Raw genomic sequence first — 16,466 nt, 5'->3', positions numbered from 1 at the left:
TCTTTTAAGTCATATCAAACTTATTATTTTCTATATGCACTGTATGAATTGTTTCTTAATAACTTTTTTATAAGAATTTATATGGAAATCTGTTCATCTCGACTTAAAAGTGTTTTTACAGATTTATTTGGAAATGCTACTGAAATGTTTCTTATGTAAAATTAAGAATTACATCTGTTTAATGTACTTTGTAAGACCCCCAACAATCTGTTTTGACACCCTTAATAAAATAAATATTGTATTTAAAATAAAAATATGAATAAAAAATAAGCAATATTAAATGTCCTGCATATTTGCTTTGTTTTAGGAATTTAACCGGTTAAGCCCTGCTCCTGAAGGACCCCCAACACTGCACGTTTTCTTTGTCTCCCTAATCAAACACACCTGATTCAATTCATCAGCTCATTATCACATGGGTTAATGAGCTGATGAGTTGAATCAGGTGTGTTTGATTAGGGAGACAAAGAAAACGTGCAGTGTTGGGGGTCCTTCAGGAGCAGGGTTGAAGAACACTGCGTTAAGGAACATTCAAGAAAAATGACTAAAAATGCAATAGAGAGCCTCAAGTCACAAGTCCGTGATAATTGGAGTATCCACTCCAGGTTTTCCACGCAGCCGGCGCTAAAGGCAGGTAACCACTCCCTCACAGCGCTGTGGATTCGCCGATCCAGTTCCAGTTGATACAGGTGGTTAGGAAGCCTTTTCCTTGTTTTCCATAGACTTTCTATTCACTCACTCACTTTTAGTCTCGACTCACTGCTTTCAAAAAGCATGTTCCCCCCGTTGCTCCCGAACACTAGCGGCAACGTCCCGGACTGCTCCTGCATCTTTCAAAAATTATGGCGGGACCTTTTGTGAATAGACCGTCTTCTCACGGCAACTTCTGGGACACAACGTTTGGATTTTAGATCGCCTCAACCCGATGTTCATCTCAAATTTAAACAGGGTTTAAAATGCCGTTCCCCGAGAGAACCGTTGAGCCTCAGCTGGTGAACAGGTTGAGAGGGAGTGATGTCTCCGAGAAGAGCTTCATAACTCCGGACGGTCGGAGAGTTCGCAAACCTGTTTTATTTTCTTCTTTGGAAGAAGTTTGTTGTCATTCGCTCACCAGCATCCTGTATCAACTGTCCGATCTTTCGCGTCATGCCAGTGACATTTTCCTGGGAATTCAGACTCAGGCTGGGTTGATCTCGCAAAGGACATCGAGGATTCAAGTGCGTCTGGAGAGATTACAGCTCACCGCGCGCAAGTTTGATCCCAAAACAGTTAAAATACGTAAGTTTAGAGGCTCAGACATGTATGTGTTGGCTTTTTTAATGGTTGGTAAGACTTTTGTGAACAAGTCAGAAACAAACATATAGCAGACCATCAGTTAATAAACATAAAACAGGACCCATTTCATATACAGAAATTATGTTATGATTTCTTAAACATTGGCGCACGGTATGCTTGGTGACTTATTTGTGAAAGTTGTAGGCTGTTACGAGATTCCTGATTATGGAGAACACGTATCTAATAGTGTCACGTGCCGATTGAATGCCAAATGTAACTTTGAAAGGATGCACTACTATGGATTGGGTCTGCAAGACAAAAGGCGAGTGTGAATGTTATGAGACAAGCACATGGCGTTTTGTTGGTGTAATGATTTGAGGTGAAGAGAATGCAGTTTCCCTTAAGGGCCGAAGTCCTGTCAAACGTGATAGATCTGCTTTAACTTACCATCTGCGCCCACCGACACCCCAACAGTAGCAAACCCCCAAAGACACCCCACCTTCTTAAGGGTGTGTATTAGTAAGGATTCATTAAAGTGATCAAGAGTTCTATTTAAAATACATGCTTTAAATCACCAAATACATCTCAAAATCAGCATTATTAGAATGATTTGAAGGATCATGTGACTCTAATGGCTGCTGAAAATTCAGCTTTGCCATCACAGGAAAGTTATTAAAGTACAGTTAAAATAATATTTCAAAATATTACTGTTTTTAGTTTACTCTATTTCTGAATTTTAGCCTTGGCGAGCATGAGAGATTTCTTTCAAAATCATAAATCTTACCAACCCCAAACTTTTGAACGCTAGTGTAAATGCATGAAGAAGTGCAAACTGACCTTTTTTTTTTTTTGTACAAAACTTAAGTTAAACAATAACTTTTATACAACTGTTTTTTAAAACTTACTATGGAGACCATATATTTATATAATTTGACCAGTTAGATTGTATTTCCTCTCTCTGCAAATGAAAATGGCATTAAACAAAGCCATCAGACTGGAACAAAGCATGTTAGCTGAGTGAACACTATTTCCCCTTCTCTGCTGATGCTCAGACTTTCTAAAATGCATTCTCACTGGTAAGAGAAACCCCACTAAGAGCGCTCCATGGAAAACACTGATGCTCCCCACTCCACTTCCACTTTGCACTGCTTGCTTACACACTGATACAAACAGTAAAACATACTCTTATGTCTTTGGATTGGATTGTAATGTGTACTGTAAACTGGCATGTTACCATTGACAGCCTTCTAAAAGAGGGTTAACTGACACTGCTAATGACATGAGTCATCTGTGAAGGTGAATAAAGTTTCCCACAGGGAGAGCTCCTCTTTGGATGTCCTGGCCTTCTGAGGATTGCTAATAATGAACTCAACAATAGCATGTCACATCAGTCAGACAGACAGGATGCATGACTCACTGTGGCGCTCAGTACTGGAATTGACAAGATGGTGTCAAATAACACAATTCCTTAGTATTTGATGAATTGTTTGTCAATTCTTATGAATGCATACAATCTCATTCTTACATTTTTGTTCAATCTGCACAATCTAGAGTTAGGGGTGGACCTTCATGGTAATGTTTTACCTAGAAATCGTATGTTTTCACACAAGTCAGAATTTTGTCAATGCTTAACCATACCTGGACACTGTTATTCAATTCAATTCAATTTATTTATTTGCAAAGCACATTCAAAATCAACCTTGGTTGATGATGATTGGCAGGAGATGATGATTCTGTGATCTAGCAGTGATCTGAATGGGTAACCGTTGTGTCGGAAATGTATTGCTTTGTAATTCTTATATTTGAGCATTTGACATTTAAATGAAGGACTGTGTGTGTGTGTGTGTGTGTGTTTGTTAAAGGTCACTGTGTGTTTGTGTAGATAGCTTGAAGGTGTTGGGCCAAGGTCAGCATCTGTTGGCCTTAAAGGAGAAACACCTGATGATTAGTCAGGCTTGTCTTCGTAAGTTCCTTTGTTTTTCCAGACTGCATTTTAAGTTACTTTGCAAAACTTACATGATTTTATTATTATTATTATTTTACATTTTTAATTTAGGACTGTAAATTAATAGCCAGAACGCATTGAAAGTTTTCTGTTTTCAGTTGAAAATTGTGTTGTGTAAGGTAAGCGACCCCTAATAACTAATGATTTTTTCAACAGAAATGAATCAATTAAGCTGGACAATGACTTTCTTCTAGAGCTGCTGTACAGCCAAAACAATATTTGCTGGATTATGTATTGTAAAAAGTGCTATATAAATGAAGCTGACTTGACTTGACTTGACAGTAATAGGTTAATAGTATGCATGCAGTTATCATTTTGTGGTTCAAATACAGTACACCATTGGTTAACATTTTTATTTGCCCTGCCACACTGTTTGTTGTGAAGACCTTTCAGTTTCAGTGTGTATTTGATGGTAGTTTTTCTCAGCTGAATTGGTGAAAAGCTAGTGAATTGAGTCTCAAAGCAGCTCTGGAGATTAAGTTTGTGTTCATGTCGTCATATATTGAGACGGCAGACGCTGAAATCTGCGTGATTGTCACGTGCGTGTGAGTTTGTGTATCAGACGAAACCCCGCCGTTCATTCACACAGAGACAGGCAGAAATCACTTATTAGCAACATGCACTGACTGGCTGTTGTTGCGTTTATTTCTGCTGTGTGATGCTCTTAGATTAATCCATATCGAATAAAAATGTCCAGAGCTTTTCATCAAATTTGATCATGATCTCGATATGAAATTGTTTATCGCCCACCAGTTTTGTCAACTGTTCCAAGCGTTGTTTATGATGTCTGCGGGCCATCAGGTAGTTTTTATTGTCAAGTGCTGAGTATGCCCTTTTAAATAAGGCAAATTACAATGCTGTCTTTAAAGGGACAGTCACAGGATCATCGAGCTCAAAGGCACAATGATGAAAGCTCTTGAATCACCCCTTGCATGCTTTTCTAACCTTTTGGTTACCAGCCCAAATTGTCTGAACCACTTAACCACTCCAGGACAACTCCATAATAATCCGGCTCACAATATGGTTTACAACCTTCTTTGGGGCGATGCAATTCTGTTAGATTACAAACACATTGTTTTATTACTGTAACACTGGTGGTTTTCAAACACACATCTCCTACTGAGCAGTGGAATTTCTCTGTCTGTCCTCCCTGGATATTTTTAGTGTGTGTGTCTGTTCCTTCTGCTCCACTCAGGCTTTTTCTAGGTCTGCTGCTTGACTTTGTTTTGCATATGATGGTCTAAAAGGGTGGAGTTGATCACACAAACAATAGTGTTCCAGTTCACCTTTATCTACAGTGTATCAGTGAGTAAATGATTATACCAGTGAGCTTACAGATCAAGTGATTGCTGTGTTCTCTGATTGTGTGTTTACTCTACAAACCTCAGAGGTCTAATTAGGACTCACTTAGCCGTAGTTTTTATCGTTGTTGTCTGATTGTTGTCAGTGTCGTTGCATCTATTAAATATCTGTGAGATTATCACAGTTAAGGGTTCATAATTCCTTGTTTTTCTCATGGTCAGGAATATCTTTTTTTTCTACTTCTCTTTTTATTTTTTTAATTCGCTCTCTTTGTTTGGTGTGTTTTGTATGCATGGACTCAGAAGGGATTTCTGGGTCCAAGTCCAACCCAAAGCCAGACCCATCACATTTAACCTCCGGAGCACTCGGCATGGGAAAAGAGCAGAATCATTCTTTCATTCACTGACCACCACAAGATCTCATTCCCTGATATATGCAACAATGGTTTTACCCACACAAAATCAGTGTATCTAGAGCCTACATTCAGAGAAACTCACTTAAATATACAGCCTCAATTGCACATCAGCTATTGGCCAAACTATTCCCAAAAGCCTGTTCAGCCGACCACCAAATTTACTGATTCCCATTATATACTGCATTAGGCTATACATTGTTTCCCATGATACTTTAGCCTCTCTGATCTGCGTGATCTTTTAGACTTTTCCTCAAACTAACGGAGGGAATAACTAGAAGTTTTACTGACTCTATATTTGAATATTTGTTTGGTTTTGAGCTAAATATTTTGACTTTATCATGACTATTTTAGTCCATACATCTTTTTTAGGCATGCGTGATATATCAGTATCTTATCGGGTGTTGGGTAGAGATGCACCGATGTATCGGTCGCCAATATTTATCAGCCAGTTTTTGATCAATTCTAAACCATCTACATCAGGGATGGGCAACTTCGGTCCTGGAGGGCCACTGTCCTACAGAGTTTAGCTCCAACCCTAATCAAACACACCTGAACAAGCTAATCGAGGTCCTCAGGATTACTAGAAAATTACAGGCAGGTGATTTTTTTTTTTCAGGGTTGGAGCTAAACTCTGTAGGAGAGTGGCCCTCCAGGACCGAAGTTGCCCATCCCTGATCTACATATAGGCTATAACATGAAAAAGTCTGATAACAAACCAAAACTGAGTTGTATAACGTATGTTGCATAATCCAATGTTTTTCTCTGGGTAAAATAATTAAATACTTGCCAAAACAAAACAAAATGTGTACAAAATATAGCAGGGCTCGAAAATAAGGTCTCAAAGTGACAGCAGCCTAATATTCCTGTGTTTTTATTGTTAATCAAACAACAAAAGAAAAAAACAATCACTCCTCTTTGAAAATTTAATAAGGATTAATATACATTTTATTTACACTTTGAAGAATATGCAGTGTTGTTTTAAATTTAATTACTTTATTCAGTTTTTGTTCCTGAAAACTACTGTTAGATCTAGCCTACCTGAAAAGGGTTTATTTCATGTTCTATTGTATTTATGTAGCCTATTTATTTATATTTATTATTATTTTACAGTCTATATTAATATATAATTGTTTGTTAAAATCGTATCGGCCAAAAAAAAAAATCCTTCTGGTGCATATTATTACAGGTAGCTATCAGTATTGGATATTTAATTGTGCAGCTCATTTCCACTATTTTTACTTTTAGATTACCTTAACCGTCATCTAATGCTTATTTAATAATTTAACAACTGCTAAATACAATCTCAAAATGAATATCAATTCATATCCATATTCATACTGTAGCCTATATTATAATGCTGTGATGTCTATATTCACTTGCAGCATTGTAGCAGTGCTTTTTTTGATGAAATAGTATTGAATTTTAATACTTGACAGTTAATTATGGTCATTACATGAAGATTATATCAGTATTTATTTCAGTGCATCTATATAGTCTTTTTGCTTGAGATTTAGGAAACAGTCCAGAAAGCAAAGTACAGTAGACAGACAGTGGGCTTTAACCTGCAAAGCCTTATGTCCATTTAAAATGTTTTAGTTGCATTTCTTCCTGGCTCATCCCTTTGAAACAGGGAATCTCCCCGTATAAGTGCTGGGATTTTAAGCTTGCAAAAGCCATGAGGATTAAAGCCAGATAACATCAGGCCTGGACATGTGAAAGTATGATTTCCCTTTCTGCTTGTAAATGGGACATTTTTCCCAGTGTGAAACGCTCACATGTGTTTGAGTGGTCTTAGGAAAGTGCATTAGTGTTATAGTATTTACAGCACTGTCGAAACATCTACATGTTTTTATGTTTGTTGCCTCTGTGACACAGCATCTTAGTGCACAAAACCACTGTGTGCAAACAGCTATAGAGCAGATCCTTCCACATTGCTGTATTAGTTATTTTACACCCAGCTCTCCAAAAAATGTATCTCTGTTCAGGCACAGCTTGCAAAGCATGTCCACAGGGCAAGGTAAGGTGCAGCCAGAGCACTTACTTTAAATGACTACCCAGAATTCCAAATGGTTGTTTTGGATTTGAGATGACTTTGCATGTCATTTTAAGCATTTGGTGCTCATTATCCAAATTTATGAAAGCCTGACAATAAGATGAAGTAGTTTGTGATCATGATCCAAAATGACCTTTTTTGCACCTATTTTGCCAATCACATGCAGTGTTATTTAAAAAAAAAAAAAAAAAATGAATTGTGGAAGTGAGTGGCTGAAGGTTCGGTCTATCTTTGAAGATTAGAAGGAAATTGTGAGATAGATGTGTGAATGTTTTTTGTGTTACCCATATGCAAAGATTTCGAAATCAATTTGAGGGATATTATTGATCCAAAGTTGCATGACACTACCTGTAATTGTTTTGTTCTGAATTATTACGGTTCTATTAAACGGCATATTGCAGGTTAGAGTCAATGTATAGAAAAATTATGTAGGAACTAGATTCTCTTTAAATATATAATTATAAAATGCTACTAAGGCTTCTGGAGTCGTTTTTGTGAGAAAAATTTACTCCCGCATTTGAAAAACGCCTAACGGGAGGGAGTGCGGCCAATTTAAACAATAAGAAAGCAATGGATTGCAATGGCAGTTCGGACGCTGAGTAAATTGTAAATGTTTACTCGTTTACTCGTTCCGTGCCGGAGAGGGTGTTGTCCGTGCCCATGCTGGATAGGGTGGTGTCGGTGTCCGTGCCCGTCCCGGAGACGGTGGTGTCTGTCCCGGAGACGGTGGTGTCCGTGCCGGAGACGGTGGTGTTGGTTTCCGTGTCCGTGCCGGAGATGGTGGTGTCCGTGCAAAAAGTTTTAAATATGTATATTTTGCTTGCAAAACCCATCGCATTACTTCAGAAGGTATAAAAAACCCACCGCACATTTATCTAGGTTAACAGTACAGTAAAGTGAAGTGTAAAGTGCCTACTATTTAAACCGCTGTTTACACATTACTAGGGCTGCCCCTGACAAAAGTTTTTTTCTAGTCGACTAGTAGTCATTAATTTAAGCCATTAATTGACTAAAAGCTTGCCGCAAGGCACTGCAAAAAGTAATGATTATAAATGTGTCAAATAAATAGCAGGGATATATTTTAATTATTTATTAATAAACTAGTGTTATACTAGAAGAAAGAAACTTATTTGGGAACAACTTTAGTAATTGATAACAATTTTCATTTTTGGGGGAACTATTCCTTTAATGTTAATAAAACAACAAAAAACAGAGAAAATCACTCACTGCTCTGAGAACCTTAAAAATAGCTTTAATAAGTATCAATGTATAATTTATACAGTGCAGTCTATAGCAGGGGTGGGCAAACTTTTTGGCTCAAGGGCCACACTGGGTTTTAAAATTTGACAGAGGGCCGGCCCAGTAGCAGATTATGAAACACTATCTCATGAAAGTGTGTATCTATACCACAAATTTTATTTCTCGTGCCATTTATACACCAAAAATGTTTTTTTGCGTGCATATGCTACGCACTGTAAACCCCTTGGTTAGGATTAGGGGTGAGGAGTGCGTGCCTATTACACGCCATAAAGTGTGTATCATATGCACGCGAAAACTGCGTATCATAAGCACTACAAATACAATTCGTGGTATTCGCACTTTCACGACATTGGGCTGAGCAAACACATTTACGTTGTGGCAACGTCTGCGCGAAATTCAACAACTGAGAGACGACATTCTGACAATACATTTTTATGCTAGATATCCCCCATTTAGCATGTTATGTTTTGAGGTTAATTTTTAATTAGTCAGATGTTAGATAATTATAGCCTATACTTTTTAAATATTGTTTATCCTTATTATTATTTAATGGGCCTAACAGTAAATTAGAAACAAAACACCTGCAAGTGTACACTTAGAGTAAAAATGACAGAAGGGTTCATTCAAATTTATTAAAACTGCATACGGCAATCAATTTGCACTTCCAAAAGTCATACATTTGTGGAAAAACCCCCCGAAATAAACGAATATACAAATTTATTTTAAGAATAATACAATAAAACATAAAAAGCAAAGGCAGATCAGAACATTTAATGAACAAAACCGGGTTCTGTAATGTTAAATGGCAGACAGGGGAGCGTAGTCGAAAGCCGGGCGATAAAGGTCGGTAAACGGAATCAGTCAGGATACATCCACAAATCCAGAGGAGCAAAGAAACTAAATAGCAGACAAATCAAAGGAAAAACTAAACAGGTGTGCAAACGGTTACCAAACATTTTTTTCTCTGTGAGTTTCCAAAAAAGGAAAAAACATTAACGTGCAACAAGTCTATGCGCTTAAGTCGCTGTCTGTTTGGTTTCCATGGTGACTGACGCGTCATTGCTTGTTACGTGACACACCGCAGCCACAACAGCGCTGAATGAATGATGATCTGCTTTTATGTCATTTTTCCTTTTTTACATTTGTTAGCTATGGCATGAAATATCTGATATTCCGATTGTCAAATATATGCAACGCAATATATATATATATATAATGCAAAGTATTGCAAGAAAAAGGCAAAATTAATGCGATCTTAAGACAATTTTTTAAATACTCGACGGGCCGGATTAAACAGCCTAACGGGCCGTATGTGGCCCGCGGGCCGTAGTTTGCCCACCCCTGGTCTATAGTGTTTTATTTTTATATTTGTTCATTATTATTTTTTTCTTGAATGTTTCTGTTAAATATGCTACACCAATAATTCACTCACTGTAGCTGAAAAAATAAAGCAATGTTTATTTCATATACACATTAGCTGACAATATGTAACGCTATGCTCAGATCACAATATTGTACAGATTATTATCATGTATCAGGCAATAGCAAAGCTAGTATTGGACCCTTACCTGCATGTGTTGTGTCAGCCATTAGGAGCCAGTTTCCAGAAGAAGGGGGACTTTATGAAGGCTTTTAATAGCCCCATTTTTTTTAAAAATACATTTTTTTTTTCAAACACGGGAAAGGAAATTGTCACGTTTTCTACTAAATTTGTGCCCTTATGTCTTTCAAAACATTTTTAAATCCTGCATTAACTTTTAATATGGTATTTTCATACAAGGTTATATATTAACTTATATACTAAAAAACTGCAATATACCCTTTAAGGTGTGTAATGTTGTGGCGTTTTGTTGTCTGTGGAAATACTATGTTTTCCCTTAGTTAGATGCAGTCAGGTTCACCACTCTAGACATCTGGAGGTTAAGTAAGATGGATTAAAGACAGAAGGAAGATTTGAAATCACACGCACAAGGAGGAGCAGAGTTACACAAAGAACAGAATACTGTAAGTTGAGTGAGGCGGATGAAAGATGCGGTTATGTAACAGGTTTCGATGGACTGACGGACTGTCAGTCTTTAATCTTGGATATTCTGCCAGGCCCTGGTAGAGAGGCTAGTCAATGGTGTGCCTGTTTAAACAGTAAGTGGGTCCCAACAATGCAACAAATGACATCTAAGTATGTACATTTTCTAAGTACTGTCATCCAACGTCTCAGAAATGTCTTTGGTCTGCGTTGTGTGAAATTGAATCACAGAATCCGTTGGACGGTTTGCTTTCTGTCTCTGCTTTTCAATGCCCTTTATTTATACAATCATTCTGCAGTTGGAAGCTTTCTTGATGTCCTTGCCTTTCATATATTGGCTGGTCCAGATGTGTGTCCATTTAATGTTTTGTTTTTAAGTCCTTGATGTTCCTCTTGATCTTGCTCTCTCAGATCTCACCAGTCTCTCCTACCCGAGTGTGACCTGATCCATCTCATCTGGCCTCGACTGACCTCATGTCCTCTTATGAAGCCTTTACTATGTATTGTATGCCATGTTTTTGGAGTTTATAAAGTTTATTTCCTATCCTAAAGCCAGGTGGATTACTTGTGGCATTACAGTGCTATGAAGACCTTCTGCTCTTGTAGACTTTGAAAAATATGCCGTTTTGTAGTTTAAGTCCTTGGTTACCGGGATTTACGGGCACTGTGGGATTCCAAATGCATGACGAAGCCATGTGCTTTTCATCTCAAAATTACATTAGATTGTAACTTTGTGAATAGGACTATTTATTCATGGTTCATAGTCATACAGCTTTGATTGTCCTGTTTTTCTCAGTGGCCACTCCTGGATCTGGAACTACGTGTGTTTGCTTTGTGCTTTCACTGGCCCACGTGCCCAAGCTCTGTCTGTAGGCTCAGGTTTGTTTTTCCATCAAAGAAACCCTGGGGCAGGGCAGAGGGGCTGCTGTGTCCCGTAACTCGCTCATGTTAGCGATGAATGTGATGAAAGCTGTGTTGTCCTTGTTCTCAGGCCTAATCCAATAGCCATTGTGTTTTCAGAGCTATCTCACCGCATAATACAACGGATCAAACAACCCATGTGCTTGCGCAGACATATGTTGGCGTGTGCCCACTGCCCACACATTCATTAATATGGGGGTCCAGGGAAGGTAAACAAATGGAAATATCTCACATTTGGGTTTGTGACAAGTTATTCTCATTATAGGTCAATTAGGTATAGGTATGATAAAGAATGAATGCACAGTTGGACAGAGTGATTTTCACGATGAAACTCAAATGATGAGGCTTTTGGTGAGTGTTAACATGGCTTTATGAGTTGCTGGCTGTAGGTATTATGCTTATTCATCCTGTGACGTACTTTAGAAGAAGCAGATGGACAACTGGGAGATGAATTTTGACTATTGTGTAAACATCAGATTTTTAAAACAACCTGGGGGGGAAATATTAAGGCAGAGTTGCATAACCATACCTCTAATATTTGTGGGGTGGGTTTTATGAATCCTGGTTGTAAGATAACTTGAAAAAAACTGTAAACTTGACCCTCAAATCTGATTTAATTCAAAAATGTTGATCCAGGAACATGTTGTACATGTTGGAATCACGTTTACCGCCATGATCAGCCTTTCAGATATCTGGATGTTAATCTGCTTGAAATTACTCGTTACAGGCCAAGTGTAAGACAAAGAATGAAATGTAGTTCAACCAGAAAAAAAGCTCCCAGAAATGAGATAAGGAAATAGTTATAAACATGAAGAAAAAAAAAGTGTGCCTCAGTTTTATTTTATGAAGCGTTTGTTTTATTGCAAGTGTCGAAGGTATTGTGATCCAGGTGGCATTTATCTTGTCCATGTGTTCTGTACTCCATATCTTGATCCTCTTCTCCTCTTGGAGACTCATTTATTAGTCAGTTCTGCTTCTGCAGTGACAGAAGCTTTCCACATCAGTCTTAATCATGTCAGAATGAGGCCTGTTGGACTGTTTTTGGATTAGGGTAAAAAAACACCCTCCCTTTTGTTTGAGGTCAAAGGTGCTTTTCTCAGAGGTACAGCCCGTCTGAAAGGACAGATCATTAGCGTTCCTCCCAGACTGGAGAGCCTCTCCCATGGGCTGTTAGCTGGAGGCATAGGTTCAGGAGTGGAAGTGGTTTGGTTTGGTATGGTATGGGTGGTGTTTGTGGTAGTTCAATGCTCTATGGTGTTTTCACCTCTGTGAATGTTGTTTGGACACAAACCTCAAAGCGGCCACTTTAGAAATTATGTTGGGCATGGCACGGTACACCCAGGCACCACATAAACACAAACATTTCTCAGAATATGCACAAACAGTGCACTGGGGACTTGAATGATGCAGTATTTCCTGAAGAGCAATATTTTTGACGAGGTACTATTTGTTTTATTTATTTATTTATTTTATTCTCTTGCAAGTCATAGTGTCATATGATATAGTTATACATTACTGTTCAAACTCGGTAAAGAGATGGTAGGATTTTGACTGATTTTCTCTCTTATGCTTACCAAGGCTGCAGTTATTTAATCAAAAATACAGTAAAAACAATAATAAATTGTGATATTTTATTACAATAATTTTATTTTATTTTATTTTTAAATAGAAATGTATTCCTGTGATGACACAGCTGAATTTTCCATCATCCATTACTCCAGTCTTCAGCGTCACATGATCCTTCAGAAATCATTCTAATATGCTGATTTGGTGCTTTTTTATCAAAGTCTAAAACGGTTATGTAACATTATAATGTCTTTACTTTCAATTAATTTGCGGCTAAATGCGCTTTTTATCACTGTTTCATATCAAACACGTCCCCACAGTTTAGCAATGGTAGACTGCATTCTACAACACTCACTCATTTGGCTGACTTGAATGTTAAGTTTGGGCTTTTAGGGAAGAATAAAAGCGCACCGCTGTGAATGAAAGGAAGGTGCGCTGGATGGGAATGCGGAAGCGGCACAATAATAGTTTTACCTCAATTATCTTGTTTTCATAATCGTTGGAAGCCAACATCAAAATTGATTATCAATTACGATTAATTGCACAGCCCTAATTAATTGCAATTAGTTGAGTGCCAAATTCACCATGACAACCTTACAAAGCTCAAACACAAATATTAATAATAATACATTTTATTTAGAGCAGATTTTGAATGAGGTATTATATATGTTGGCATAATTTTTCATTGGAAAGCACCTATGTCATCTAAAATCAAGATAGAGTCTAGATATGAAGATCACTAGGTTCGAAACAGAGTCGATCTCTCTCAGTCTTTTGCGTGGGTAAGTGATGCTCTTCAGCAGGTGAGCGGGGCTCGTGTCACTGAAAACATAAAGCTCATTGTGTCTGAGCGTCTGTGTGCCGGAGCAATAGCTCGTGGGCTGCTGTCGTCGCTCAGTAAAAATAAACATAGATTTTCCAGCCCCATCTGTCGCTCTCTCTCTCTCTCCAACCCTTCTCTCCTTTCCTCACTCACTCCTCCAATTCCTTGTCACTTCTTAAAGCTCTTCCCCCCCTCTCGCTCCTTCTCTCGTGTCCCCTCTGAACTCTCTTATTAGACTTCATTTTCTCCTTCACTCTTCACATGACTTGGATTACATAGTTTGAGGGTGTGTGTGTTCATATACGTGTGTGTGTGTGTGGCGTGTAGCCGAGCCAGGGCCTCACGTCCCACTGTGACCAAGCTCTACAAAGGAAATGCCACACAGACCCCAGAATGTTTTATTCACCGTGAAATGCTCTTACAACAGTAATGCTTTGCGACTATGCAAAGGAACTAGTTTATCAGGGAGCAGTTCAACAGTTCAAATTCATATCTGAAATTATTTTTCCCATGTGAGAAGTTGTCAGGAACATTTAAAAAGATCTGAAAATGTTTTCATTTACTGAAAATTTACCTAAAAATTCAGTCATTTGCTTACAATCATGTCGTTCCATATTACCTGTATGACTTTCTTTATTCTGCGGAACGTAATATATATATTATTGTATATACCTATTGTGTTTGTGTAAAATTTATTATTATTATTATTATTATTATTATTATTATATTTTTATATATTTTTTTTATTATTATTATTTTTTAGCAAACTGGATGATCCAGTCAGTTAAATGAACTCGAGGACCGGATGAGTTTTATCCATTAACAAATCTTTCAGATCGTTTTTGTGAAGTAAGTTGAAAAGATTGTTGTTGAAAGGATGTGACTCAAAAAACAATTCATTTATAAAGAATGATTCTTTAGAATGATTCACAGCTACTTTTGCCCAGGAACTGTACACACCCAAGTGTCCAAGTTTCACTTAAAACCATTGTGAGACGTCGGAAGACTTGTAGTGAAAGAGTCATATGGACCACTTTTATGTTTGTTTTTTTCTTCTTCTTTTTTCCCCCGTCATTTTGAAGCTTGAATGCTTCCGCTTTGATTGTCATTCACCTTTTTTTTTTTTTATTGAAAGGAGTGGCCAAAATTCACCTGTTGTGTTCCATAGAAGAAAGTCAGTCATATGGGTATGGAAAAAAGAGGGTGAGTAAATGATGACAACTTTTTGGTGAACTATCACTTTAAAAAGTGACAATATGCTATTGACACTTAAACAAGTTGTCTGGAAGCAAATGCTTCATGGAGATCGTTGGCTTTTTTTTTTTTGTGGAGTGAGTGTATGTGTTTGTTACAGTGTGTTAAGTTACTAATTTCTCCTCTCTCTTTGAGTCCCACTGTGAAACAACACAATAGTCCCAGCGGCCTATACATATGCTCACTTTAAGAGAAGGTCAGACTCAGTTTCAAATTTAAAACATAACACAAGATGAAACAATCAATTTCCATTCTATGTTTACCTTTCCACACTCTTTCTTTTTTAAACATGCATTTACACTGAATACACACACACTGAATCCCACAACCTGCTGACATATACGCTCACCATAACAGTCGCTTTCTAACAGGAGGATGTTATTCAGGAAGAAGTGGCGGTGTGGAAAAGCTTCAGCACACAGGCAATAAAATGATATCAAAACACATTTTCACACACTTTCAGCTACAGGACCCCTGCGAAACACCTCGACCCCCCTGAACAAACACGCTTTGTGTTGAAAAGTGTGCGTGTGTGGTCAGATGTGTTTTAGATTTATGCCTGTTCAGCATATTTGTACTGACCATTGCTGGAGAGCTTGCAGTTTTCTTCCAGACATGGTTTAGTCCTGTGGGATGAGAAAGAGCTAAAAATACAGAAGTATGTTTTCTCTGTTATACTCGCTCTCCTGTTTGTCTTTGTGTGAGACCGTGTGTGTGTGTGTGTGTGTGTGTGTGTGTGTGTGTGTGTGTGTGTGTGTGTGTGTGTGTGTGTGTGTGTGTGTGTGTGTGTGTGTGTGTGTGTGTGTGTGTGTGTGTGTGTGTGTGTGTGTGTGTGTTGGGTCTGTTTTGCCTTTAGGTCAGTGTGTCTGCAGCGCAGCAGCTGTGTGTGCATTGTCAAGAAGGGGAAGACAGGAATTTGAGGATGAGACAAATATGTCATTTATTTTCAACAGCAAACAAAAATGACTTGAGCTCTAGAGGTGGCTTATATGAGCAAAATGCTTATTACAATATTCTTAAAATTTTGAAGGATAATAATAAATACTTTTTTGGAACATTGACAATTAATAGGTAATTTGCATTGCCATTTAAGTGAAATTATTGAACTTAAATATACGAGCTTGATAAAAATGATATATATATATATATATATATATATATATATATATATATATATATATATAATTTTTTTTTTTTTTTTTTTTTTTTTTTCACAATCTGCTCAGTTACTGGAATTTTCACGCACAACCATTTCTAGGGTATACAAAGAATGGTGTGAAAAGGGAAAAACATCCAGTATGCGGCAGTCCTGTGGGCGAAAATGCCTTGTTGATGCTAGAGGTCAGAGGAGAATGGGCCGACTGATTCAAGCTGATAGAAGAGCAACTTTGACTGAAATAACCACTCGTTACAACTGGGGTATGCAGCAAAGCAATTGTGAAGCCACAACACGCACAACCTTGAGGTGGATGGGCTACAACAGCAGAAGACCCCACCGGGTACCACTCATCTCCACTACAAATAGGAAAAAGAGGCTACAATTTGCACGAGCTCACCAAAATTGGACAGTTG

The 16,466-nt window shown here is 37.8% G+C and overlaps 1 protein-coding gene across 3 annotated transcripts in view; it reads left to right on the top strand.

Annotated features, from left to right (window-relative positions):
- The first annotated feature begins 611 nt into the window (after positions 1 to 611).
- nhsl1b (NHS-like 1b) overlaps positions 612 to 16,466 on the top strand; it is a 112,918-nt gene continuing 97,063 nt past the window's right edge. For 2 of the 3 annotated variants that reach the window (XM_079887289.1, XM_079887287.1), the window contains exon 1: positions 613 to 1,275. In XM_079887289.1, the coding sequence (XP_079743415.1) occupies positions 954 to 1,275 (322 nt within the window). In that variant the 5' untranslated portion in view covers positions 613 to 953. Of the gene's footprint in view, positions 1,276 to 16,466 lie in introns of all 3 variants that reach the window. The other variant, XM_079887286.1, reaches the window with a different exon arrangement.

The sequence above is a fragment of the Squalius cephalus genome (genome assembly GCF_949319135.1).
Source record: "Squalius cephalus genome assembly, chromosome: 12".
NCBI classification, from domain to species: Eukaryota; Metazoa; Chordata; class Actinopteri; order Cypriniformes; family Leuciscidae; genus Squalius; species Squalius cephalus.
This window is presented reverse-complemented; position numbering and strand designations above follow the sequence as displayed.